Source organism: Ciconia boyciana, chromosome 1 (genome assembly GCF_034638445.1).
Source record: "Ciconia boyciana chromosome 1, ASM3463844v1, whole genome shotgun sequence".
Taxonomy (NCBI): domain Eukaryota; kingdom Metazoa; phylum Chordata; class Aves; order Ciconiiformes; family Ciconiidae; genus Ciconia; species Ciconia boyciana.
The window spans coordinates 58,837,763-58,862,787 of record NC_132934.1 but is presented as its reverse complement, the minus strand read 5'-3'; the positions used below and the strand labels follow the sequence as shown (position 1 = coordinate 58,862,787).

The window sequence follows — 25,025 nt, the reverse complement described above, 5'->3', positions numbered from 1 at the left end:
CCCACAGAGCAGATATTATGATCTGAAGATCACTTCAGGAGCCCGGAACTTGCAGAGTAACATGCCATTGTCAGGCTAGGGGAGCTGAACAGTGGTTTTCTTTTGCAACTATAATGATTGTTTTAGGGCAGAATGAGTTTCTGCTCTAGGGGCTCATTGTTCAATATCCACCTAAGCATCATCAAATAAAATATGTAATGAACATTGGAAGCAGAGGTCACAACGTATGGCTCTGCTGTGCCAGAGGAATCCACTTCTTACTGGGTTACAAAATCAAAGCTTCCATAAACTTCATCTGTTGCTGATCCTATGAATCTTCCATTCCCTTCTGCATGAGGTTCAGCTGTGGTAAAAAGCATTTTACCATCCTGTAGCCTGGTGATTCAAGACTTAGGGGCTGTTGCAAGTCCCAGGTCTTCAACTTCCTGATCATTAGCTTGAGCCACAAAGTTACTGTGCAAAAGGAGGTTGCTGCTACTTTCCCCAGTGCTAGGTACTGATATGCAGGAGAGGAATCATCATTCTGATGATTCAGGAGCCAATTATGACATGTGCCTCTCTGTAGGGCTTCCCACCAAGTAGTTCCAGCCCCTCAGCCTGTATATCTGAGTGATGATTCACCAATGTTCCCTATATAGTCAAAAAATGAGAGGTAGGCATCTCAATCAATACTGTAAATCACATTTTACAACTCTCTATTTACATTGAATATACAGTTGTGAAATCATTGCAACCCTTTCCTTACTGTATGCTCAAACATCAAAGATTCTGTGTGTGTTTTAACAGCAGGCAGTTTTCTCTTTGTTGCTCTGAAGTAATCAGTTTATTATTCCCTTATCATAATCTTCCTCAACCAGAAATATATTATCTGAATTTGCATGAGATTAGGGTAGTAAGTATATTGTGACCTCAATAGTTCTAATTAAGATCCATGCTGAACTAGTCTGTTGTTCTGTTTCTGTTAGCCTGGGGGTTGTCTTTTATGTAAGAAAGGAAAATAATGCTGAATGGTTTGCTGGAAAAGAAAGCCTGCAGTGGAAAGCCCTCCAAGGCCTCAAGGAACAATAGCTGGAAAATTTCTGAGAATCCTGTACCTCTGCAGAGTAATGGGAAACAAACCCAACCCATCCTGCCAGTCCTTGTGTAGTTTCTTGTTCAAACACATTTGTACACACAATCTTATTCCCATACAACTCCAATGAATGATCTTTGCCTCTTCTCCTCACTCCCTACATGCTCCCTCTGCTCTCACTACAGAGCTGAAATTTCCATGAAAAGAAGCCCTGCAAGTCATGCTCTGTATGTGGGGAATAAGCAGCACAATTACTTCATGCCTGTTTTGGCCCTTTTTAAGTCCTTCCGAGTGGCTGCCAGGATTCTGTATGCTCCAACCTTGATCCTTAACAACTTCTTGTATTACATGATGGATGTTTCACCATGGCATTAGGTGGGTGGACCCAGACTCCTCTGCAAACTTGCTCAACACGTTAAAAGCTTTATAGATTCATTATGTCCTTTCCAGTTTGTTGGTAGAGGAGCATATGGCCCTCATTGTTGAAGGCTAATTTGTTTATCTAGAAAAGAAGATGTAAAGCTATCTGAAACAATTGGCTGGCTTTTCCTATTCTTTTTAAAAAAATTTTCCAGCTCCTTGTTCACAGCGTGCACATATATTGCAAACTTTTGAGATGAGTACTTTTGCATCTACTTTAGCCTTGTAGTGTACTTCTAACCTGTTTGTCCTGCTGCATTCAGAGGTACATAGGATGTTGACGCACATTTTTTAGTTTATTTTATTCACTGCAGATTCATGATGGATTAATGATGCTGTTTCAGCATCTAAGGACACTCTTTTCTTCCCTTCTACTTGCAGCAGAGACTGTAATATAGAAACATAAGACTAACACACTGGGTCTAAACAGTCATTCCATCTTGCCCAGTATTCTGTCTCTGCTAATATTTACACTGGATGCTTAAAGCCAGGGTGTACTAAACATGGAAAAGTATACAGTAAATAATTAAATCTTTAACTGATATATTTACCTGGTATTTGGCCCAGAGCCTTCCTAAGGCTATCTAAGCTGTTGTAGATAATAGGTACTTCACGGCTCTAGCCTTTAGAGATTCAACTAATCCCTTTCTAAAACCACTTAATTTTTGGCTTCATAATGTCTGATAGTAAAGCATTAATCAATTTGTTTATAAATAAAAACATAAAAAAAAGAGCCCACATTTTCCTGGGTTTTGTGCCAGTTGCATGGTAAGTTACTCCTTTGTTCTTCTTCCAGGAGAACTGATAAACCATCATACCTTATTCACCATCTCCTGTTTGAGATGCTACAAACTTCTGTCAAATCATCTCTTGGTTGTTTCTTTTTCCAAGCTGAAGAATTCCACAGTAATTAGCCTCTCTTCCTATAGGTCCCATATTTCTGATAACATTTCTGTACCTTTTCTGTTTGAACAGAGTATTCTACAGTATTCCTTCAGAGAGGAGATTACAATAACTCAATATGGTATTCAAGAAACATGTTATTTAGCCAGTCTATGATAATTGGACTCTCGCATTACTGTTGTTATTTGTCTGCTCTCACAGGTTCTTTGATCTTGTATAGTTAGAATTATTTTTTGTCACATGAATTTATCTGTATTTATTAACACTGAATTGATTGATTGAGAGCAGCCCTGCAGAGAAGGACTTGGGGATAATGGTGGATGAAAAATTAGATATGAGCCAGCAATGTGAACTTGCAGCCCAGAAAGCTAATCATATTCTGGGCCGCATAAAAAGAAGCGTGGCCAGCAGGTTGAGGGAGGTGATTCTTCCCCTCTACTCTGCTCTCATGAGACCCCTCCTGGAGTACTGTACCCAGTTCTGGGGTCCCCAGTACAAGAAAGACATGGACTTGTTAGAGCGGGTCCAGAGAAGGGCCATGAAAATGATCAGAGGGCTGGAACACCTCTCCTATGAAGAAAGGCTGAGAGAGCTGGGGTTGTTCAGCCTGGAGAAGAGAAGGCTCCAAGGAGACCTTATTGCGGCCTTTCAATGTATAAAAGGGGCTTATAAGAAAGATGGAGAAAGACTTTTTGCCAGGGCCTGTAGTAGCAGGACAAAGGGCAATAGTTTTAAACTGAAAGAGGGTAGATTTAGATTGGATATAAGGAGGAAATTTTTTACAATGAGGGTGGCAAGACATGGAAACTGATTACCCAGGGAAGTCACGGATGCCCCATCATTGGAAGTGTTCAAAGTCAGGTTGGAGAGGGCTTTGAGCAAGCTGATCTAGTGAAAGATGTCCCTGCCCATGGCAGAGGGGTTGGACTCTTCCAACCCAAACCATTCCATGATTCTGTGGTTCTATGATGCTAATTTCATACCTCATTTATACCTAATAACTTAGCATTTTCTCCATCATCGTTAGATTAGAGTACCCTGCATAACATTTTGTCTTTCTCAGTCACCCAGATCTCTCAGGTGAGAGATCTCTCATCACTCAGTCTTCCAGATCATTTATAATTATATTGAAGATTATAAATTCCTGGGAGAACTCACTTAAAGCTTTCCTCCAATATGAAAACTAACCATTAATTTCCCTCATTTGTTTTCTGTCTTTAACTGACTTTAATTTACATGAGCACCTTCCAAACTAAGATAAAAATGTCTTAGTTTCCTTGGAACTGCATTTTTGAGGGACTTCATCAACCTTTTTAGACATCTAGGTGTAATACACTAATTGGATAATGATGTATCTGTTTGCTCCTGGAGTTCTTACAAGAACTCTACTAGTTTTATGAGGCATGACTACTCTCTACAAAAGCTATGTTAACTCTTCCCCAGAACATTTCTCTCTACTATTTCTATTTTTCATTATAGTTTTTATCACCTATCCTGTACAAAAGCCAGCCTGATTGGTCAGTAGTTCCCTGGATTCTTCTCTGAGTACTCCTCAAAAACTTGCATTTGGTACTTCTTTTTCTCTGATACTGAGGCCTGTTAAAGCCTTTGATTATTTACTACAATTACTTGTTCAGCAATTGAATTTTTAAGTTCCTTTACAGATTTTATTACAAGAAACCAATTGAGTAAGAATGTAAGTTATGCAAGGCTTGTAAAGAAAGTAATTATGTTTTATCAAACTGAAAGATTTAGTTGGAAAAGATCATTCTAAGTTATCATTTTTCTCTATATGTCTTGCCTCATTTACTTTTTCAGAACATTAAAGCTACAATAACCCTACCTTTGTAGCGTGGGTAGACTTGCAAAAGGCCTAAGTTCACTTTTGAGTTTTTAAATGATTCTTTAAACAGTCCCTTTGGCACTGCAAACATTTGACCCTTTTAACAGCTTCTTGGGCTTATTTTTGCCAGTCTTGTTATTTTTATGTATGCCCTTAAAACATTATTGTAGTAAACTTGTGTCTTTTGTTGTTTCAACTTGTACTAAGTCTTGTATATTATTCAGGACTAAATCAGTTTGTGTCTTTTCTTGTGAGTGCTTTCACAAGTAGCTCCAAGATGCAATCATTTATAGGGGCTAAAAAGGTAGAATCTGTGACTAGATCCATACTAGCAAATAAAGTAGACCAAGGTCCATTTCTGGCTGTAAGAGCAATTGACATGGAGCAGTCATGGAAGTTTCGTGTATCCAAGCTCTTTCCCCAACAGTAGAAGGTGGCCTCTTTCACACTGCATATTGGAAACTGTCCCTGGCTTGCTCCTTGACATGGACAAAAGCCATGTCAAAGAGTTCACTAATAATTGATTGGAGTTTATGATCTCATTCCAGAGCTCAAACCTTTGCCTTGTCCTGGTTTAGTCTACCAGTGCAGACATAGCCTCATCCCGGTTCACTGTGATGTTTACCTAGTCTAGTATGATTGGACTGTCCCATTCTTATTGTTCGTCTGCCCTTCAGGCTCTCTGGTCATCTCTAGGATTTCACTCACCTCCTTTTGGTCAGGTGATTGATAGTATAGCACTAACAGCATACTGTTCCTTTTAGCATGGAATGAAATTCTGCAGTCATTGAAATTCTGTAGTACAACACAACTGTTGACACATACTGTGTTTGACACTATACTTTCTTTAGCATTAATGTGTAAATGCAAACTATTCTTCTTGTACAAAATGTATATTCTTGTATTAGTGTTCCACTGAATATCTTCTTTTCATCAAACTTCCGTAATGCTTATTACATTTTGTTTGGTTTTTTTTTAAAAAAGGCATTCGCCAATGGTTCTGCCATTTAAACCATATTTTAAAATTGAAGTATTTGTATAGACATATTTGGGCTTTTGTCTTGATCTAGTTGCATATTTTTATATGCTCTGCTTACCTGGGATATTGTTTTTCTCTGGTTTTTTTTCTTCCCTTTTATTCTATCCATTTTTCTAAGTCATAGGCTTTCTGTTATTTCAGACTACACAGATATATCAATCTGATCAATTTACTTTCCACACCTGGCATGATTTCCTTGGTTTTCATTTTAAAATTGCCTCATAATGTTTTTAATCTTAAATGTCAGCAGCACTGATTCTGTCTTGATTAGATGGAACCCATCTTATATAAACTTAATCTGCTTCAAAAATTTACCAGATACTAATAAATATAATCGCCTTTTCTCTACAGTTTAATCAATCATGACTGAGCCTCTGTTATCTGACACAGTGTATAAAACCAGGACCATTGAAGAATGCTACTACGTAGGACCACATTTTTAGCTTCCTGGTTTAAACTTTGCTTTCAGGACCTCTTGCCTGCTGTTTCTTTGTTGGTGGTATGCATATTGGCCATAACCATTGGGTCTTTCTTAGGACTTACTAAGAGAATGTCTAGGTTCCTCGTGGTATGTGCCATCTTTTCAACTGCATGGGTCTTTTCCAGTAAAATGTTTGTCCATATTTTTATTTACTTGGTCATGATCTTGTTTAATTTTGTTAGAAATGAAGGAGATATTTTACTTTTCCTGCTCCTGAAGGGAGCCCATCGCACTTAAGACACTCATCAGCCTTTGCTGTACATGGTATCTGTTGAGTTACTCATGGCACAGTGTTAGCTAGCGTTCATGTCACCCAGGATCACTTTTTGGGGGTGATCTTCTCCTGGAGGTGAAGACCAGATCCAGCAGATCCACTTGGCCCACCCAGGGATACCTAGCTACTGTGATATCAGTCTGTGCCATCACATGCCAGAGAGAACTTCCCTTGAGTGCAAGAGAAGCTATGGATGGCCTATACAGATATGACAAGACCCACACAGTGTCTGAAGAATGATTTGGCTTCTTCATGTCCTGTCTTGGAGCTGAAAGGCTTGACTTATCCATCCATTCAGTCAAGTTATATCTCACTTTGGGTTAAAGTGTTTTAACTGATGAGTAAATGGCCTTTTGGTGTCTTGTCAATTCATGATTCTGGGTTTTCTGAAAGGATTAATTAAAGTCTTTCTGGTTGAAGTGCCCATCCTAGAAGTCCTGAAGAGATTACCACTGAATTTATGTCAATCTGTTCACTGCTTTATATATATATACCCATGACGGTTGCTTTTGCTATGGCTCAGTAAACAGAGCAGGGGCAATCCAGGGATTTATACCTGGTTATTTTTGCCAGAATAGTTTTCTTGAACCTCTACCCCAAATTGCTGCTAAAGGTTGTCACTGGATTTCACTTTAGATAGGGAATTAACATGGCAGTTAATTCGCTTTGTGAGGCCTTTAGAAAGAAAGGCGTCACTTCACAGCCTGATTATCTAGAGGAATTTGCCTTTCAGCTTTCTGAAGCCAAAGCTTTTCAGGCCTCTGTAGCATAGGTATGTCTTGGCACAGTGATTTCTGTGCAAATTAACAAGGTAACTGATGGTGTCAGACTCTGCTATCAGACTAGCATGGTGAATTTACTATCACTGATTCAGACACACTCCATGCAAGCTCAAGTTACTGTAGCAGCTTGGCGGAAGAGGCATGCCTCAGTTCCATCCCAGGAAACTTTAATCTCGTCTTCACCAAGCATTTCTCTATTGCAGAAGCACTCCTTCTGATAGGTAGATCCTTCGTGTCTAGGGATGTGAAAACCTAATTGGAGTAAATTAAGTGAGAGGAGTAACACGGTATTGCTTGGACTCACACACAGTATGAGTGTGCTTAACAAGCATGAAAAGAAGAAAAAGCAATTACTTACAAATGACTGAAGTTTCAAGAGACATAGTGCATGTGTATTCTCTACCAATCCTCATTTTTCTCCACTGAGGTCTCTGCATGTAAGCGGGATAATTATTCTGCCTGTTAAGAAGAAACCGAAGGGATAAGCTTACACCTCTTTTTTTATCTGTGGAAGAAGCATGAAGAGAAGGAGAGTGCATGTGTGCCCTTTGGCGACTGCAAAGACAAAAGTCTTCATTCTCAAGCTCATGCCTATTCACTGTGTGCAACGTTCACTTTTACAGCATATCCTGAAAATTATTGCCAAGTAGCTTTCCCTTCATCTTCCTCTCTTTGGCTTACTGTGCTTTTCTTTTAGCTTTTAAAAATTTTTTCTAATGCACTTCCAGTTGCCGCTGATTCATAAGAAACTGTGTATGCTGCAGAGGATGTAATCCAAAATTGCCTGAACTCTGCCACATAATCCAAAATTGCCTGAACTTTGGTACTTTCAATTGAAAAAGGTACTGCCCAAAACTATAGTAATGTCTTCACAGAGACTGCAGTTTAGGTTAGAGAAAGCAGTAAGAAACTTCACCACCTCTCACTTCTTTAGATGCCACCAGTTCTCTTCCTTTTTTTCCTAAGATTAAAAAGATCTAAATACATGTTAAATTACACTGTCTCCATTTGAGTGTATTTTCCTCACTTCTACTGATGCAGAGTGATATTATCACTTAAATTGAAATATGTAATCAGAGCGTGGCTTGAATTTTAATCCCTTAAGCGGAATCCACACTTCTAGTGCTACTATTTGGATGGAGACAGTTTTGTACAGGTCAGGCTTAGCAACAGCAATGTGTCTTTAAGACAACATTCACAATGTAAACTAATGTTTTATTTAATGACTGTTTAACTTGATGGCAATGAATTTTCCTTTTAGAAAACATTGCACACAAGGAGAATGATGATTTAAAGGACAGGTTTTCAGTGCAGATCAACAGAAAAGAGAAGCAGCAGCACAGTTCAGCCTCTGTTAAGAGATCATTACATCTTATTTGTGGAAAAGTTAGTCACATTTCTTAGAAATTGTTTAAGCAAAATATAACAGTGACAAGTACTTCCTTCCCTCTTCCTCTTAATTGTATAACATCTGATCAGGAATCTAGTTGCTGGACCTATGCTATAAACAGGAAGGTCCGAGAGAACAAGTCAAACATGCCTCTGGTGCTGAAGACTACAACAGCACAACTGAAAGGGAAATAGAGCACAGGCTTGTTTGAAGGGGTAAGGCTTTGGGTGTCCTATTGGCAGTTGCATTTGCACAGACTCCATGTGAGTGATAAATAAGAAAGTCAAATAACCAGTCACTGTGAAGCACCTGCCTTGAAGACCACTCAGCATTCAGGTAAGGCAAATGTGTTGTTACTGTGGGGAAGGAACTGGCAAGGAGCCCTCTCTGCTCAAACAAGGACTTAAAACCTCTGTGAATCAGGTCTTAAAGTGAAGAAATAGGAGGACTGGATCTCTCAATTCACCATAAGTACATTTTTGTGAGTAGGAGTGGTAAGAGAGGCAAGGAAGTGTTTGTTTCTGGACAGGTTCATGATTCAGCGGAACAGCAGGGTGTATTTTTTATGGATCAGATGGGTGAATCAACACGGATAATTAATTCCTTCTCATAACTTAGGGGTTATTTCTTATTCTCAAGGTGAAAGAAGGAGGTGGAAAATCCTGCCATTAGTTTCAAACAGCAAGCTTTGTCTTTGTCCTCTGCTGAAGAGGCAAAAAGTTTTCCCCTTAATAAATTATCTTCATATGAAGCTACTCTGAGAGATCATCAACAGAAGGCCCAAGAGTTTCCCAGCTGACCACATGAGTTTTGCTTTCAGCTACAGCTGGTGACAAAGAAGGAACAGTGGCTGTTGAGCATGCATTTGAGGAAGAACAGCCGGTGATGCAGGGAGTTGTTGCCTGACATAAGATCATGCTTGTGTGCAAAGGTGTAAAGATGAGAGAGCTCATCAGTCTTCTTCTGGCTCCATGCTTGGTTTTGGGGGTTGGAAATATTCGAGGTGAGTTTCAGACCCTTTGCCTCTATTTTTTCCTGCTTTCTTTTCTATTATTGTTCCTTTTATTTTAGCTTCATATTTCTCCATCCTCTCTTTATTTTCTGCTTTCACCTTAGTGACAGAAAGAGAAGGACACTCTGTGAGTGTACACATATGTAGTTAGCAGGGCTATACCAAACACCCCAGATGTATGCCAATGGCAGAGTTGTGAATGGTATTTAGGCAAGACCCTAAACTTCATGGGCTAGAAAATGTTCAAAGCCTGTTAGTATATTTACTTAAATTGACTAGTCATGAAGTTTCACATCTGAGTAGGCCTGACTATTACTGGTATGAGCTATGACTTCCCCTGTCCCATTGTTGGATATTGTTTTGGTTTATACCAAAATAAAACTTTTTTTCCAACCTGCCTTTTTTCCTCAACTATAGGTGTCTCTTCGTTATGTCTCTTGGCTTGTCCTGCTTCCAAGTGATACAGGAGTATCTGTACTCCTGTATCACTTGGAAGCAGGATCAGTCAACTTCTCTTTAGAGTGCGGGCTGGCTGCTTCCTAAGAGGCAGGGAGCTGAGAGCTGGTTGATAACACAGCTGGCAGAACAGAGGCACAGCACCTGCGTGGGATGAGGAACTTAGTAAGTACTCTTTAAGAGCTGGAGGCTCTGAGGTATTGAATAAAAGGTATTGAAATAAAAAGTAGTGAAAAATGTACCCATTGCACACCTATCTTTCCAGATATAGAGACATATCTCTGGTACTTGGGAGGATTATGCTCCCTTGCCTAACCTGTGATTCGCAGTACTGAATGCCATGGACGCTCTGGTCTCTCAAGCAGTCACCCTATGATGACTGAAACAACCTCATCTTTGCAGCATATTTCACTTTTTGGATCTGAAGGTGGCTCAGCTTGGGCACAGGTGTTTCTTGCAAGATTAGGCATCAACTGCTCTAGGCCTGCTAGGAATGGCAAAAAATCATCCCTCGCCATCTCTTTGCAGCTGTTCCTGAAGAAAAGAGCTCTCAACCAAGCTGACCCTGTGTCAGTAGTTCCCATCATAGCAGAGACAACTCCAGCACCTGTTCTTGGAGTTTGAATTCACAGGGAAGGGCACATTCATTTTCCCAGGTTAACACTGACCTTTCCTCAATACAGACACAGCTCCTCCTTGCACAGAGCTTTTTCACAAAAGAAAAAGGAAAAGCAGGTTCTCTGCAAATCCTTCTATGAGGTATGTTTGTTTACTGGTAAAGGGACACAACTTTTTCAGCCACTAGATTTTTAAAATATGTTTTCCTTGCCAGGAAGCTTTCTCCTTTCCGTGACTTAAATGACTTTGTAGCTAACCAGAGCGGGTGTCTCTCACTTTTGCATATGACTTCTTAGAGGCATAAGTCTTGCTAAGGCAAGTGGGCTCATTTGGTGGGCACGTGAATGTATTCACCACCATGACAACAATCCACAAAGGCAAAGCTGAATGTCCTGCTTAATGAGGCATCCATTTTTTGCCTTAAACAATAAATCATTCATATCTTACACTTACTGCCTTTCTACTAAGACATCTCTTGACTGCTAAAAGAGCAGTGAATTGGTGAGAGCATTTGTTTGGCTTTTTAAAAATCTATAATTATGTTCTTAGAAGCTGTCTTTCTAAATGTCTCCCAGATTCCTTCTGTCGTTAAGGGGTACAAAAGTCAACACTACACTGCCTAGGTCCTGGGGGTCCTCCCATTCAGATTGGACCCTTGTTTATTGCAAAACTATGCAGAGATTTACGAGATTTTTCTTTGCAAAACTATGCAGAGATTGTCCTAGGACACTGATGCTGATGTGAGTCCTCAGCTAAATAAATCCCCATTCAGCATTGCCCAGTTGGTCTTGGTACTCTTGCTTCCTCCTGCTGGAATATCAAAAGATTGTTCACAGGAGACAACAGGCTTCTCATTGGGGAGAGCTGCTCTTTTAGGCTTTCTGTGTTATGCTCACACTTGCTTGACCAGCTTTCCGTCTGTGTTGGACTTTCATGGAGCATCAAGCCTATGCAGTTCAGGAAGCAAAACAGAAGTACAATTTGAAGTCTTAGATAATAGTTCACTGTATCAGAATGGCTGTGATTCCTGTCTGGGGGTGGGGAACAGAAAGGGGAAAATGTGTTTGAGGTTTTAGCCAGTGGTGCAAGGCCCTTTTGCTTCAAAGGCCTGAAGTCCAATGAGGCTTAAAAACATCAAGCTTAACCCTTTGGACTTGTCTTTTGAATTAGAAAATTTCTTGAAAATTAATTTTGCCTATTACAAAACAATTCAAGCTTTTCTTCACAGGTTGTAGACCAGAATCTTAATTTTCTTGCATGACCATTTTGATTTACAAACAAGCAGAATCAAAAAGTTGAGGCTTTCTCAGTCCTAAGACTCACGATGAAATTCTGATAAATGGCAACATAATGACAGTCCAGCCTACCCTAAGAGCAGCAGCTGCTCTTGGAGACTTCTTGCCTTCAGGCTTTCCCACGAAGGGCCAAATTTTATTTGTGAAATCCATGCAGGATGAGCTGAACAACATAGGGGATGTTCCCAGCAGATCTCATCACCCAGCTCCTCACTTCTCTGTCTCTGCCTTCTCCAGCACAGTAGCAGAGCTTGTGTTCATCTTACCATTTCCCACTACCTCCTTTAGCCCCATCTGTCTTCTGATTGTTTCCTCTTTTCAGAGAGCATCCCAATGCAGACCCTACAGTGTTATAACGACCACATATCTCTTACAACTTGCACATGGATGGAGTGTTCAGAGGCTCATCAATTCGTGAATGTGACTCTGAACCACTGTGAAAAGTAAGTGCCTGGCTGGTGTTCTGTGAAGGGTCTAAAGGGGCTTGGCTGCTGAACCTAAGAGATGGAGCTGGGCAAAAGGACAGTGGACTGGGCTTGCAGCCAGCATAGTATCCAGCTTGCAGACACCAGTGTTATGTACAGGCTAGGGAGAATGTTGGATCTGCACAGGATGAGGAAGAACAGGAACCAGAGCATGCTAATCAAATTGTTTTCATTATCTTTTCAATCACTCTACCCTGCTTTTGCTGTGAGAGCACACGCACAAAATATGGCAGAACATGTTAATTATTGCACCTGAGTGGAGAAGGATGTGTTGCACTAGATGCAGTGGTGATAATAACTAATCAGAATGGCAAAGAAGGCTGCTTCTTCCTTATGCCAGTAAGAGCATAGCTATGTTGAAATAATTTCTGCAAAACAAATTGTGAGAAAAAGAGAAGTTGTACGTGTTTGTTTGACTCATTGGGTTTCCTCTCAGAGATACTAGGCTACATCTTGCACTATCTTTTTGTTACTTCTGCTTCCTTTCAAGAAGAAAACGGAACAGTCAAATTAGAGAGTGAGGGAGAGGAAGGGACAGAGAAAAAGAAAAAGATAGGGGAAGGAGAAAAAGAGTAATAGTAGAAGCAGGAGATGGAGGGGTAAACAGCAGAGAGATTGGAGGGTGGGAAGAAAACATGAAATAAGAACAAGAAGTTATCATCTCAGTTTTATTTTTGAGAAAGAGCCCTAGGAGTTGACCTGACAGCTGTTGAAGTCAATGGAGAAGGTGCCCCTTACAGTCCCTAGAGTATTGAATCACATCCCAAATGTTAGTAGTTTACTGTGGATTGAAGTCTACAAACCAGAGAACTGTTGCTGTGGCCCAAAGGACTCCACAGGTCTGTGTGGAAATAATTTTTTTTTGTAGGAGGGTTGCAGTCCCATAGTCCTCACAAAACTTCTGTCCCAACTGCTAGCTGCATTTCTTTGGCTTATCTTCTTTGACTTCTCTAATGTAAGCATAGCATAACATACATATGTACACATGTAAACTGCCAACCCTACTGTTATGGAAGCAACAAGCTTTGCTTGCTAAGGGAAGGTGAGCTAGGAGCTGGGGGTGACAGCAAGGCATTGACCTCATTGACAATGGCGTAATCCCACAGTAACAAGAAAAGCAGCACAATGAGAGTGACCAGGATCAGCCAAGGAAGTCCCTATCCAGTAGCCAGGCTTAAGGTCAAGCTAGGAAGTCAACTCCATGGATCACAATCAGCAACGTGTATCACCAGGTACAGATATGGCTGCGTCATAGCTCAGGCAAGGACCAAAGGCAAGGGCCTGAAATTAAAAGCAGCTTCTGAGTGAAGGTGGGGATGCCCTCAGTCAGGCTGATTCCATCTTAGACAGCCTCAAGCATGGGTAGCCAAACCCCTTGGGGTGTGGTGGTGGTGGTGGTGAAAGAGGTTGTGTTCAGGGCCCAGACACCTACCAACCCAAGATATTGTGAGTGCATCTTCCTTTAAGGAAAGGAAGAGCAAATAAAGCAGATGTGCTTGATACTAGAGAATTTATTCATGTCACTTAATGAACTACAAGGAGTATGCCAACATAATGCAGTGATACACATTGATTTAGAAACAGAATAAAATAGCATGTGGGGAAGGTTTCAGAAACCACACTTAGGGCCATCTAGCAGCATCCTATTCAGATAGTCATGCTTTTCCCTGTGTAACCAGGAACAAAGGAACAACCTGCAAGTCCCACAAAGGTGAAAACCGCGTTGACTGCCAGAACTTCACAATGCACTGCGTGTGTCACATCCATGGATATGATCAAGAAAACTACAACTTCAAATTTGACCTGACACTGCAGGCAGAGCTAAATGTCTACTTGTTTCAGAATGGTAAAGATGAACCACTAAGTCTTGTCTCTATTCTTGAGTGTTTAAAAGTTTTTCAAATTAATGTCTTGAATATCTAATCCTAAAAAGATACTTAGGTCAGCTCTTAACCTGAAACGTAAGCAAGAGTGAAGTTGAATGGCTATAAGGCCATACTACTACCTTCAAATTCAGTGCACCCAGGATAGACAAAAATGAGTATACCTTCAATGACTACAATGGAAAAAATGGGGGTAGACCTGCCAGCTAACCAGCGTCTTGATTAGGATTGGGGGAAGATATCAAAAAAGCCTTCTGTTTCAGCACCATGCTCTGCATGCATTACAGCATATTCTTTCACAATGTTGCTATAAAGCTGCACAACAGCACTGCTCTCCCTACTTTCCTCTTCTGTTCATGAATATATTTCCCAGGTCTTGTAGAGTTTGCAACTTGCAGTGAAAAAGAATCATGGATTATTTGTAGCAGTCCAGGGATAATTGTTAAATATCCAGATTCTGTCATTCAGAGAACATCAGATAGGCATTTTCTTCCCCTCTTCATGTCCCTGTCCTCACTGTCTCCTCTCCTGGGTTGTACCTTCACCTTCCAGTTCAGACCCTCCCACCTCACAACCTCTCAGTCAGCTTGATGAGATCAGGAGACTTCTTGCTGACCTGGAGAGCAGCTGATGGAAGCCAAGGGCTGGGCAATGCACTGGACTATGAAGTCACTTACAAGCGGGAGTGGGAGTCCTGGGAGGTAAGAGCGGAGGAGTCGGGCTGCCCCGGTTTGGGCTGCACCCTTTTCGGCGGTTGAGAGCCTGTGGTAAACGTTGTGCAAATGAATGGCCTTTCTGTTCTCAGGCACTATGAGGAGATGCAACAAATGTTGTTTCAGGTCAGGCGAAAGGGGCTCTCTTTCTGTTTGCAAGTGACTTGCCCAGTGAAATAGCATTTGTTCTGAATTGAATGCAAAGATCTATTCTTCACTGAAAAAAAGCACCACACTTGCGTTTTGAGTTGGAATTGATTTTGCCTTGAAAGCCTCCAAATTAAGGAATTAAGGCACGTTCCAACAGAAACCTGTGGGTTCATGTGGGAAAATGGCAAAATACATTTGAAGCTGCTTCCCCTTCCAGAAAGAAACGGTTTTTTTGGTTTTTTTTTTTAAAGTTTTTAAGAGCCCATATCCTTTGCCCTATTGTTTCCCTAGATCTGTATGTGTTTCTGTTCTGTACCTGTCAGCCTGACCTTTAGTTTTTAAGAGAAGTATCTTGGCCAGATTTCCACAAAATTCTGCACTGAGCAATGTTGGGAACTCGTGCAGCTGGCGCTGAAGACAACTGGGGCCCTGCAAGCTGCAGGAGCTGGCCCACCTGCTGGGGTAGATTGTGCCCGACAGCGCCTGTGCCTCACCCTTCCTGTGCCATGCATGTGCATGGACCATCACATGCGTGGGACTGCTGGGAGATGCAGCCTGGCAGTCACCTTTTCCCTGTCTCACTCTTTTCCCTGTCTTCCCTCCACCCCTCTTCTCCATTCCCCACCTCCCCAATTTCCTCCCTCCTCGCTCTCCCTCCTTTCCCCCAACAACAGAAAGCTGCCTCTCTCTTGCTCTCCAACACCACATGTTGCCATCTCAGCCACGAGGACCTTGTTCCAGGGAGCAGCTACGTTGCCCGTGTGCGAGCCAGACCGGGGCGGGCCAGTGGCTTCTCTGGGCAGTACAGCGAGTGGAGCACGGAGGTGTTGTGGGAGACCCCTGAAGGTAGCGTGGGACAGAGCGGGGCCGTGCAGGGGTGGGAGTGCTGGCTGAGAAGCCAGACCTTTCCTGTCACTCAGCTTGCTCTCATCTTCTCTGAAGGTGGCCTTCAGCCCAGGAACCTTCGCTGCCTCTTCAATGGTGCAGATCGTCTGACGTGCAGCTGGGAAGTGAAGAAAGCGATCATCACCTCTGTCCTCTTTGGCTTGTTCTTCAGGGCCACTCCGATATCAGTGTACGTGCTCTGCCCATGGCAGCGTGCCTCTGCCTCTTCCACGGAGTTTCTGCTCCGTCCCGTTCCCCCTGATCTCAGCTCAACCTCTTTTTCTCCCCTCAGAGAAGAGGAGTGCTCTCCTGTGCACGAGAAGGCTTTGCCCCATGTCCCATATGTGGTCCAGAGCTGCGAGATCCCTGTTAGCAACTCCAGCAGTCAGAGCCAGTACCATGTGTCTGTGCGGGCCAAGATGGAGGAGAAACTGTTTGAAGCCTCCAAGAACAGTGAGTTGCTGTGCTGTTTCTTGCTTCTCCTGGTTGTTTCTTGGAGAGATGCCTGTCTGGGCAAGTGGGGCTGAGGACAGCAGTGGTGAGGAAAAGTGTGTGGGAAGAGGAAGAGACCGGGGACTGATGAAGGAAGGAACTGGATGCTGTGTCAGGTCAGAGGTCTGGGAGAGGTGGCTTGTAGGGGTGAGGTTCCTCAGTGGCACTTGTTACTCTGAGGAAGGTGGCAGTGATGGGAACTGCTGTGCAGGAATTTGGATTGTGACCCAGAGCTTCTCGGTGAGCGATTGTCACCCTGCTGGCTTCTCTGTGATTGAGCTTCATGGGTGTCCCAGGTGACAGGGAGCTGTGGTGAGAGGTGTTAGTGGGGACTGTGTCACTATGGGATTTCTCAAGAAGCCAGTGGAGCTCTTGCGGGGTTATGCAGTGGCCCCTGGAGCACTGGATGAGGTAGGACTCCTCTGCTGAGTGAGCTGCGCCAGGTGCATCATCTCTGCCTGCATGTACCTGGAGGTACCGGTGCTACTTTTCACAGACTAAAGCTGGGAGAGCTCCTGCAGTGGGTGACAATATCAGGTAGTAGCCCCAAGAGAGCTGAAAATCTCTGCAAATGTGGTGGACCACTACAGCTGTTTCAAACATTGCTTTACTGCTTTTCTGTACACAGGGAGTGCTGTCAATATTAATGGATATGGATTTTCTGTTATTTAATGTGTCTACTGGTTTATGGTATTTGACTAGAAAATGAAGAAGTGGAGAATTAAGAAGTGTTAAAAAGCTGAGACTTCTTACATTGCATAAAACAACATTGTTTTCAGTCTCTGGAAACTACTCACAGCGGAGAAAGGGAGCGCTGGACCAGTATCTTGATAAGTACTCTGAGACATTCTGTGTGTTCCAGTTAAGGTGCTGCCGCCTGCAAATGTGTCGGTAACAGCGACAGGGAACCAAGAGTATGAACTGAGGTGGATAAAACACACTTTGCAATATGACTTCATAAAACAAAGATACCAAGTAGAGTACTGGAAAAACAACCCATACGAAAAGGTAAGTCTTAGAAAGTGCAGGAGGCCTGGGTTTCTCTTTGCTGGGCAAATGGGAAAGCCAGTTCCTCTCACCTTTGTCATTTGTGCTTCTTTCTTCTCCCCAGACTCTCCAGAATGTAAATATTAGCAATGATGAACCTCCCTTCATCTTCACCCTGCAGATGCTGGCAGCATCTACAGAATATAGGGGGAAAATGCGTGCAAGGGTGAACATGCCTTTGGCTTATGAGGGGCCTTGGAGTGAATGGAGTGAGGAGTTCACCTGGAAGACTGAGAATGGTACTTTTCATGCAGGTTACTTCTGTAGGGTTTTGTGGACTGTTAATGGCTGAAATGCCTCTCTAGAAAAATACATTCTGTCAGCTGGGGTTGAAGTTTGGTCCAGCCATGAGCTAGCTGGGGTCGCTTAACAAGGCAGCTGTCCTGTCTGCATCCTTGCAGTACAGCAGCAATGCTAATGCATGAGGTGAAATGCATGACCTTTTAAGCTTCTTTCCTACTTCCCTTCACAAGGTGAGTACGACCAACCGCAAAGGTTTCCATAGGGAGAATCAAGCAAAGATCCTGCCCAAAAGATCATCCTTGTTTCCTGATTCCAGTAGTCCATTCTGCTATCAGTGACTGAAGAGCCCAAGACTGCAAGAAGACAGAATATAAGCCATCAATCTTTTATATTTGCAGAGTGACTATAAGGTTGCGTAAAACACGCAGTAGAGTCTACTGGAGATGAAAACCTTGACATGTTTTTGCTGTTTCTGGACTTAGAGGCAGAGTGTCTGCTATCATATGGTCTTGTGCCCAAAGTAATATGATCTTGCGTGATTTGGCCGGAGGAAGCTTGCAGTGGTAAGACAGTGGCTTAGGCAAATTCTTCCTGAGTGTACTCAGGAAGAAACTGGTATGTTGTTGATGATCAGTTATGGCCATTAGCAGAGGAAGCTCTTTCTTAGAAAATCTCTGAGACCCCATCTCTCAGGACGTACAGAGTAAGCAGACCTAAGATGCCTGAAGACATGCCTATTGTTCATGGTGGAGTAAGGTATCTAATCATCTTTTTATTAGCATAAATTGTTTACTCTGATGTCAGTAAAAAATATGAAAAAGAATCAGTAGACAAAACGATGAACTACTTTGGTCAGTAAGCTGTTCAGGCCATGTTTGGTCTCTCCCACTTTGGAGGGTATCCCCTACACTTCCCTGATCTGCTTGCATGAAGAGTGACCAGAGTGAAAAACCTGTTATGGGAAGCAGCCATTCTGCAGGTGGATACCTATTTCTCTCTTCTCTGTTTCAGCTCTGCCACCAGTGCTTCTCCCAGTGATGCTTCCAGCTCTCCTCATCATTGTGCTAATAGTTGCTTATTGCAGCTATAAGTATTTCCTCAGGTAGGTTTGTGTTGTGACTCGGAGATTTAGCAGTGTGATGGCCATGTGGGTGGCCTAAAGGCTGAGGCACTTCTTGTCCCCCCTGAGAGAGAGGTCTATGTGGAGATGAGCCTTGGTGTGCAACGGGCGGCCGTGTGCGTGTCTGTGCAAGGGTGAGAGTTGGGTGGTGGCGTGCCAGGGCCTTGGTGGTGCCTCGCAGAGCAGAGCTGCGCAATGTACGGGGTGTAGTCTTTTCTGGTTGTAGCCACATTGAGAAGCAGATCTTGAAAACTCTGTATTGTTGTTGCAGGAAGAAACAAATGTGGGAGGAAAAGATTCCAAACCCCAGCAAGAGTCTCCTGATCCAGAGCTACCTGGGGGTAAGAGGGAACTGTGTCTTGCAGGGTGCTCCTGGAGAAGTACAACATGGAGTTATTCCAGGGTGAATAGAGAGAAGGGAGGCATGTGTTGGCATGTCTGGTTGAGGGGGAGCTGCCAACTCAGGGTCTGGACTGTCACTGAACAGACTGCTGTCCTGTCCATGAGGATTATGGAGCCTGGCTGAGCCTCATGAAACCCTTCACTGCAGACTTTGGTCTTCTGCCTATTTTCCTACCTTAGTATCCATGACCTGAGAGTTGAAAAATAGAACCAACTCTCCCCTCTGACGCATCTGGTCAGGTTTGCCATCCCTTGCCTCCAAAATGCCTCCCAGACTCCTCATACATGAAACCTGTTGTTCCTAAATGGACTTGACCTTTCTCTGTTACTGGTCAGGATGTTGCCTGACTCTCTTCAGTGCTACCTTCTATAGTCTTTGCATGATTACCTCCATGATTACCTACCTACCTATACTCTTCTGCAATTGCTGGAGGTTGACTTCATACTGTGAGAGCTATATTTCCTCCTACATGCTATACTTCCTGGACATGGACATTTTCCTCCATGTAAGAAAGGAGAGGGCAAAGAAAAGGAAATGTATTGTTTGCACAGTCGTATCTTTGGAGGCATTTTTAAAACTAAGTGGCTTCTTTTTTCTTCCATCCCTCTCCCTACCCATTTCCTGATTTCACCTGCAAGGACCATGCAAATCTTGTGATTCAAAGAAATTATATCCCAGTAGGTGGGCATCACCAAAAGAGGCACTGCATGGAGCATACTTGGAGTTTTATGAAAAGAGTGGCTAGGTTCCTTCCTGGAGCTGACTCTTGCATGTTTCACTTTCTCACTATCATAATTCCACAGCCTTATCTATCTGTGAGTCTCCCCTGCAACCGTTGGATTTATATTTAATCTCACATCTCTAATGTCTCTATCTCCTTAAGGCAATGCTGCTAATCTCCATTCTACAGACAGAGAGCTCATGCTATTTTTGCCACTGTGTTTTATCTTCTACTTAAGCTAAATGACTTCCACCTCATCTCTGGCTCCCTGCAGTGCAAGTCAGTGATGCACGACTCCAGGGAAGAGTGGTCTTTACAAAGATTAACTTAACAGTTACTTCTCCAATTGCAACATTTTTAGCTTTCCACCTTTGTCTTCTCTATCAGCCTCATCCTCTACCTTGCAAGTCCTTTTGTCCCATTTTATATTTTCAACTTAAGTGCAATGCCTGGTCTTAGCATTGCTCTTGAGGTTGCTGCACACCGTGTGCTGTCGTGGTCCTCAGCTAACTGTTCATTTGGCACCCAGTATTTCTCAGCCCCTTATTCAGTCAGCAAGCAATGTCTCTCAGGCATGCATCCAGTCAGCAGTTGATATAGGGGAAGTGTGGTACACCAGACTGCTTTACATGATGCGTATCTGTATGTTTTGCAGGCTCTGATAAATCCCCCTTGCAGATCAGTCATTGTTCTAAAGTTCCTTCTGATTAATTGGGCTGCAACAGACTTCATCTTTTTCTGTCCACACACAATAATCAACACCACTATGAGGCCATCCACCACTCTAAAAAGCATCACAGTAGCTTTGTTACCTATCCCATACCCAGCTCTCCATCCACAAGTGCTCTCTGTTCTTAGTCTTGTGGTTTTGAGAGTTTTGATTCCTGTAGCAAATTCCCTTATCCTAAACTTTGTAAACATCCCAGCAACTCTGTTTCTCTGGTTAGTCAGCACAGAAGGACAGTCATTTTAGCTCTACAGGTGAAATGTTGCCCAGTGTCCTCATATGCTGCTGAATCAAAGTAGGCATTGCACAAAACAGCAGCTTTGAAGTTTATTGTGATGGGAACCTGCAGCTGCAGCAGCCCCTGACTGCTATGCTGCATACAGATACGTCAGGGATAGCCAATGTGGAAGTGAAGGAATAGTCTTCTGGAGGACAGGACATACTTTGTAGCCACAGCCATGGGATTGCTTCCACATTACCATCCATTGTGACTGGAAGATTGAAGAGAAACAGATCTCAGCTTGTTCTGACTAGAGAATGAAGGTTGAAATGTGAAGAGATCTGCAGATTGGAGCAAGGACGAAGGAGGGAAAAGCTGATAGAAGATGTTAGAACAAATGAGAGTGGTATGAAGGTGCCAGGAATACATTCAGACTGGCAGTTTTTTAAACCTGCGTCAATGTACTGAAGATTGCCTGTAGCAATGTCACTACTGTGTTTAGGTGGGGAAACAGCATGGCCCTAAAAATGAGAACAGCAAGGTTGTTGGGACAAAAGTTACTTAGAAAAGATTACTTCTAAAACATAGGTTGATAAACTGGTAAAACTAATATAATGTGAAAGCCTGAAGCTCGTTCTTGCACTGTCTACCACAAATGTGCTACTAGCATTCTTGTGCCCACAACTCCTGGCTCTTCCTGGCCTTAACATGATCTCTCTTTTCTCAGACGTGTTACAGTCTTCATTTTCTCTCTTCAGGAAGCTATCAGCCAACAGCCAGTCAGCCAGGTGGGCTTCAGTGGGCAGAACACTTCTGAGGAGGTGGAGCAGATTAACTGCCTTGAAGTGCTGGATGGGTAAGTAAACAGCCCACTCCCTATTCCTTTCTTGAAAGGTTCCTTACTAACCATGGGGTAAGAGCAGGCTGTGCATGGATATTACCCATTGTGATTGGGAGGACAAAGCATTTTCACCTGTATATCTCCTAAGTCTGTGTACACCTTCCAAACATCTATGGAAATTGTAATGAATTTCTGCAGCTGCAGACCTTGACTTCCCTGGCTGGAAGTCTGAGGATAGAAACCTGCTCCCTTCTTCCTCTGCATTTCCTTTGGAAATAGGTTTGAATAAAAGGCATTGACCTAATAGGGTGGAAATCTTGTTGGCTGAATTCCTTCCAGCCTGCCTGAACACAACTTCCCTCTCACAAAATACACATATTCCCTTACCTCTTCATCCTCTAGAAATGACATACTTTCTGCTCCTTGAAGCCAAGTCTGACTTTGAAAGTGGAATGTGAACAAAGAAGAGCTGCAGTGGTCCCGACCAGTGTGCAGCTGATCAGAAATAGTTCCAAATTGTCCATACAGCCTCAAATTTGTGTCAGGTCTTCAAAGACAGAGCAGGGAGGTGACCATAGTGCTCTGTTCAGGAAACTATCCTAGGTTGCAGAGCAGTCGGGGAGGCTGACACAAATTAAATTAAGTCTTGGATTTCGTTATCATTATCTGCCTCTTAGGAGAGAGGGTCAGCTCTTTTTAATATATACTTTTGTAAGTCATGTGAAGGAAAGATGGGTTATGTTTGTTACTTCTTTGAAATCTTTGTCTTTTCCCTTTGTCTAGCTTCACATTCAGTGCTTGTAAGAGACAAGGGCCCTTTATTTTGAAGAAGTAACTGCAAAGTGTCACTGCAAGCTCGAGGGCTGCATAAATGCTGATGCTAGCAGTCACGTTGCCTGAGTCTATACTGCTAAATAAATCAGGGCCAAGATGTAGTATCAAGCACCGCCTTGTAACTGCTCACACTGCTTTGTTGTCAGCACTCTTCCTGCCATGGTTTGGTCTGTGCCAACTAGTGCTCTCCAAGGTAACATCGTGGCACAGTTTGGGAGATAGCACACAGTAGCCACCATTCCTGGTGGGCAACATGGACACAACTGTACCAGGTTAGGCTGTGTCTGGTGTCCTTCAACAGTATTCTAGCAGGCTTTGCACCCAGGCCTTGCAACACACATCCTGTTTCACACTATCAATACAGCTGTAACACAGCGGTCACATTATGTCATGCACTTTGAAATGAAAAAACAGACACAAAACCTTAGCTGTGTTTTAGACTGCAGAGACACTGTGGGAGACTCAGGAGACTACCATGGCTATACAGTATGGACACAGCCAGTCTATGCCATTTTACCAGAGGGCCAAAGAATGGTCCCCAGCTCTGCTTTATTTACAGCAGAAACATAGATTTTCTCAAAAGCTGATTCGTGCTTGCATATCTCGGCATTGAGAAAAGCTGGAGTCGGGAGTAAACAGCTGATCTCTTGCTGTGGCACAGCAAAGCTGTGGCTTGTGTCTTCTGAGGAAGGTACAAGAGATGTGGCCAAATGTTTTTTCTAGCTTCCTGGAAGACAGCGTACCCCCTTAGAGCATCTCCTGTTTGTATGCAGTTATCACCTCAGCGAGCTGTCAGTTAGAGAGTTGTCAATAGCAGCTAAGTCCTGTGTTTTTTCACCTGAACAGGATGATGAAGAACAGTCCAGCAGAGTTCCATGGAGCTGAGGCAAAGACAGTGCAGACATGTTCCCATGCTACACTGGCTCCACAAAACTCCTGTCAGAATTCTGGAGTGCCACATAAAGCCTCACTTTCATCATCTGCACTTGTCTGCTCATTGAATCAGACTGCTGGTCCATCCTGCCTGTTTGCCAGGCTTCCATGCAAGAGTGCTGCTCATGCGAGTACTGCTTCCCAGATTTCCTTTGCTTTCAATGGTCCATACTTGTACAGCCCAGTGATGTCCTCCCAGCCTGATATGCATCAGACCCTGGAAGGGGACCCAGTGGGAGTCCGTGAGAAATCAGTTTCCCTTCAGTATGTGACCCTCCCAAAGGAAGACTGGCCCCAGGCTCCACAGAGGCAAGAACAGCCAGGACCAGGTCCTCCACAGCCCTTCCTGCTCCCAGGTCAGAAGGAAATGATGCAGCACCTCAACGAGAAAGAAGTCTCAGCGATCCCACCAGCCTGTGGGAAAGGCACGAACGTGAGAACAGAAGAGCAGAAATCTCCAAATGCTCTTAGCTGTATCACGTCTCCGCAGCAGTGCCCCTTGGAGTACATCACCACAGAGAGCCTGTTACTGCCATCAGCCAGCGACTCCACCCATCCGCCACGTGTCACTGCTGGGGAGTTACCTTGTGATGCACAGGAGCCCCAGCCTGCCAGTGACCACTCTTGCCATGAGTTTCCTCCTGGGAAAACTGGTGTCATGGTCCCACTTTCAGGTCAAGCACCAACCTCTTCTCCTGAATTGCACCTGGATGTGTTTGGAGACCCTTTAGGTCTCCATGGGCATTCAGAACCCACAAAAATGTCCTTACATATTTTTTGAAAAGGAGTATTTTTTTCCCAAAGAACCTGTGTTGGAGAACTACATAGTCATATTTAATCCTGGCACCACCATAACAGTTTTCCTCCACTGTGGGCAATTACTACCCTGTCCCCAACCTAAAACGCAGTAAGAAGGTGCAGATGAGTCAGAAAGATCCCCAAGTGTATTGGGTTTATGTGGCAAGGTTTTGGTAGTGGGGCGGCTACAGGCATGGCTTATGTGAGAACATGCCAGAAGCTTCCCCCATGTCCAACAGAACCAGTTCCAGCTAGCTCCAAGACAGACCCACCGCTGGCCAAAGCTGAGCCAATCAGCAATGTTGGTAGCACCTCTGTGATAACATATTTAAGAAAGGGTAAAAACTGCTGCACAACAGCAGCTGGGAGAGAGGAGTGAGAATATGTGAGCGAAACAACTCTGCAGACACCAAGGTCAGTGAAGAAGGAGGGGGAGGGGGTGCTCCAGGCACCGGAGCAGAGATTCCCCTGCAGCCCATGGTGAAGACCATGGTGAGGCAGGCTGTCCCCTGCAGCCCATGGAGGCCTACGGTGGAGCAGATACCCACCTGCAGCCCATGGAGGAACCCACACCAGAGCAGGTGGATGCGCCCAAAGGAGGCTGTGACCCCATGGAGAGCCTGCGCTGGAGCAGGCTCCTGGCAGGACCTGTGGCCCCATGGAGAGAAGCCCACGCTGGAGCAGGTCTTCTGGCAGGACATGTGAACCCATGAGGAACCCACGCTGGAGCAGTCCGTTCCTGAAGGACTGCGCCCCATGGAAGGGACCCATGCTGGAGCAGTTAATGAAGAACTGCAGCAGAAATGCTGCATGAAGAAATGCCTGTATGCTCTCAATGTGGAAGGACCCACATTGGAGAAGTGCGTGAAGAACTGTCTCCCGTGGGTGGGATCCCGTACTGGAGCAGGGAAGACTGTGAGGAGGAAAGAGCGGCAGAGACAATCC

At 43.6% G+C, this 25,025-nt stretch overlaps 1 protein-coding gene across 1 annotated transcript; it reads left to right on the top strand.

Annotated features, from left to right (window-relative positions):
* Positions 1–8,440: 8,440 nt before the first annotated feature.
* On the top strand, positions 8,441–24,190 carry LOC140645144 (cytokine receptor common subunit beta-like). The gene is made up of 13 exons (XM_072848427.1): positions 8,441–8,540; positions 9,025–9,207; positions 11,908–12,028; positions 13,750–13,916; positions 14,506–14,654; positions 15,491–15,662; positions 15,759–16,154; positions 17,056–17,201; positions 17,305–17,479; positions 18,495–18,585; positions 18,875–18,944; positions 21,433–21,530; positions 23,196–24,190. Exons 2-13 carry the CDS (start codon positions 9,120–9,122, stop codon positions 24,061–24,063), a joined length of 2,541 nt encoding a protein of 846 aa, XP_072704528.1. The 5' UTR covers positions 8,441–8,540; positions 9,025–9,119; the 3' UTR covers positions 24,064–24,190.
* Positions 24,191–25,025: the final 835 nt, after the last annotated feature.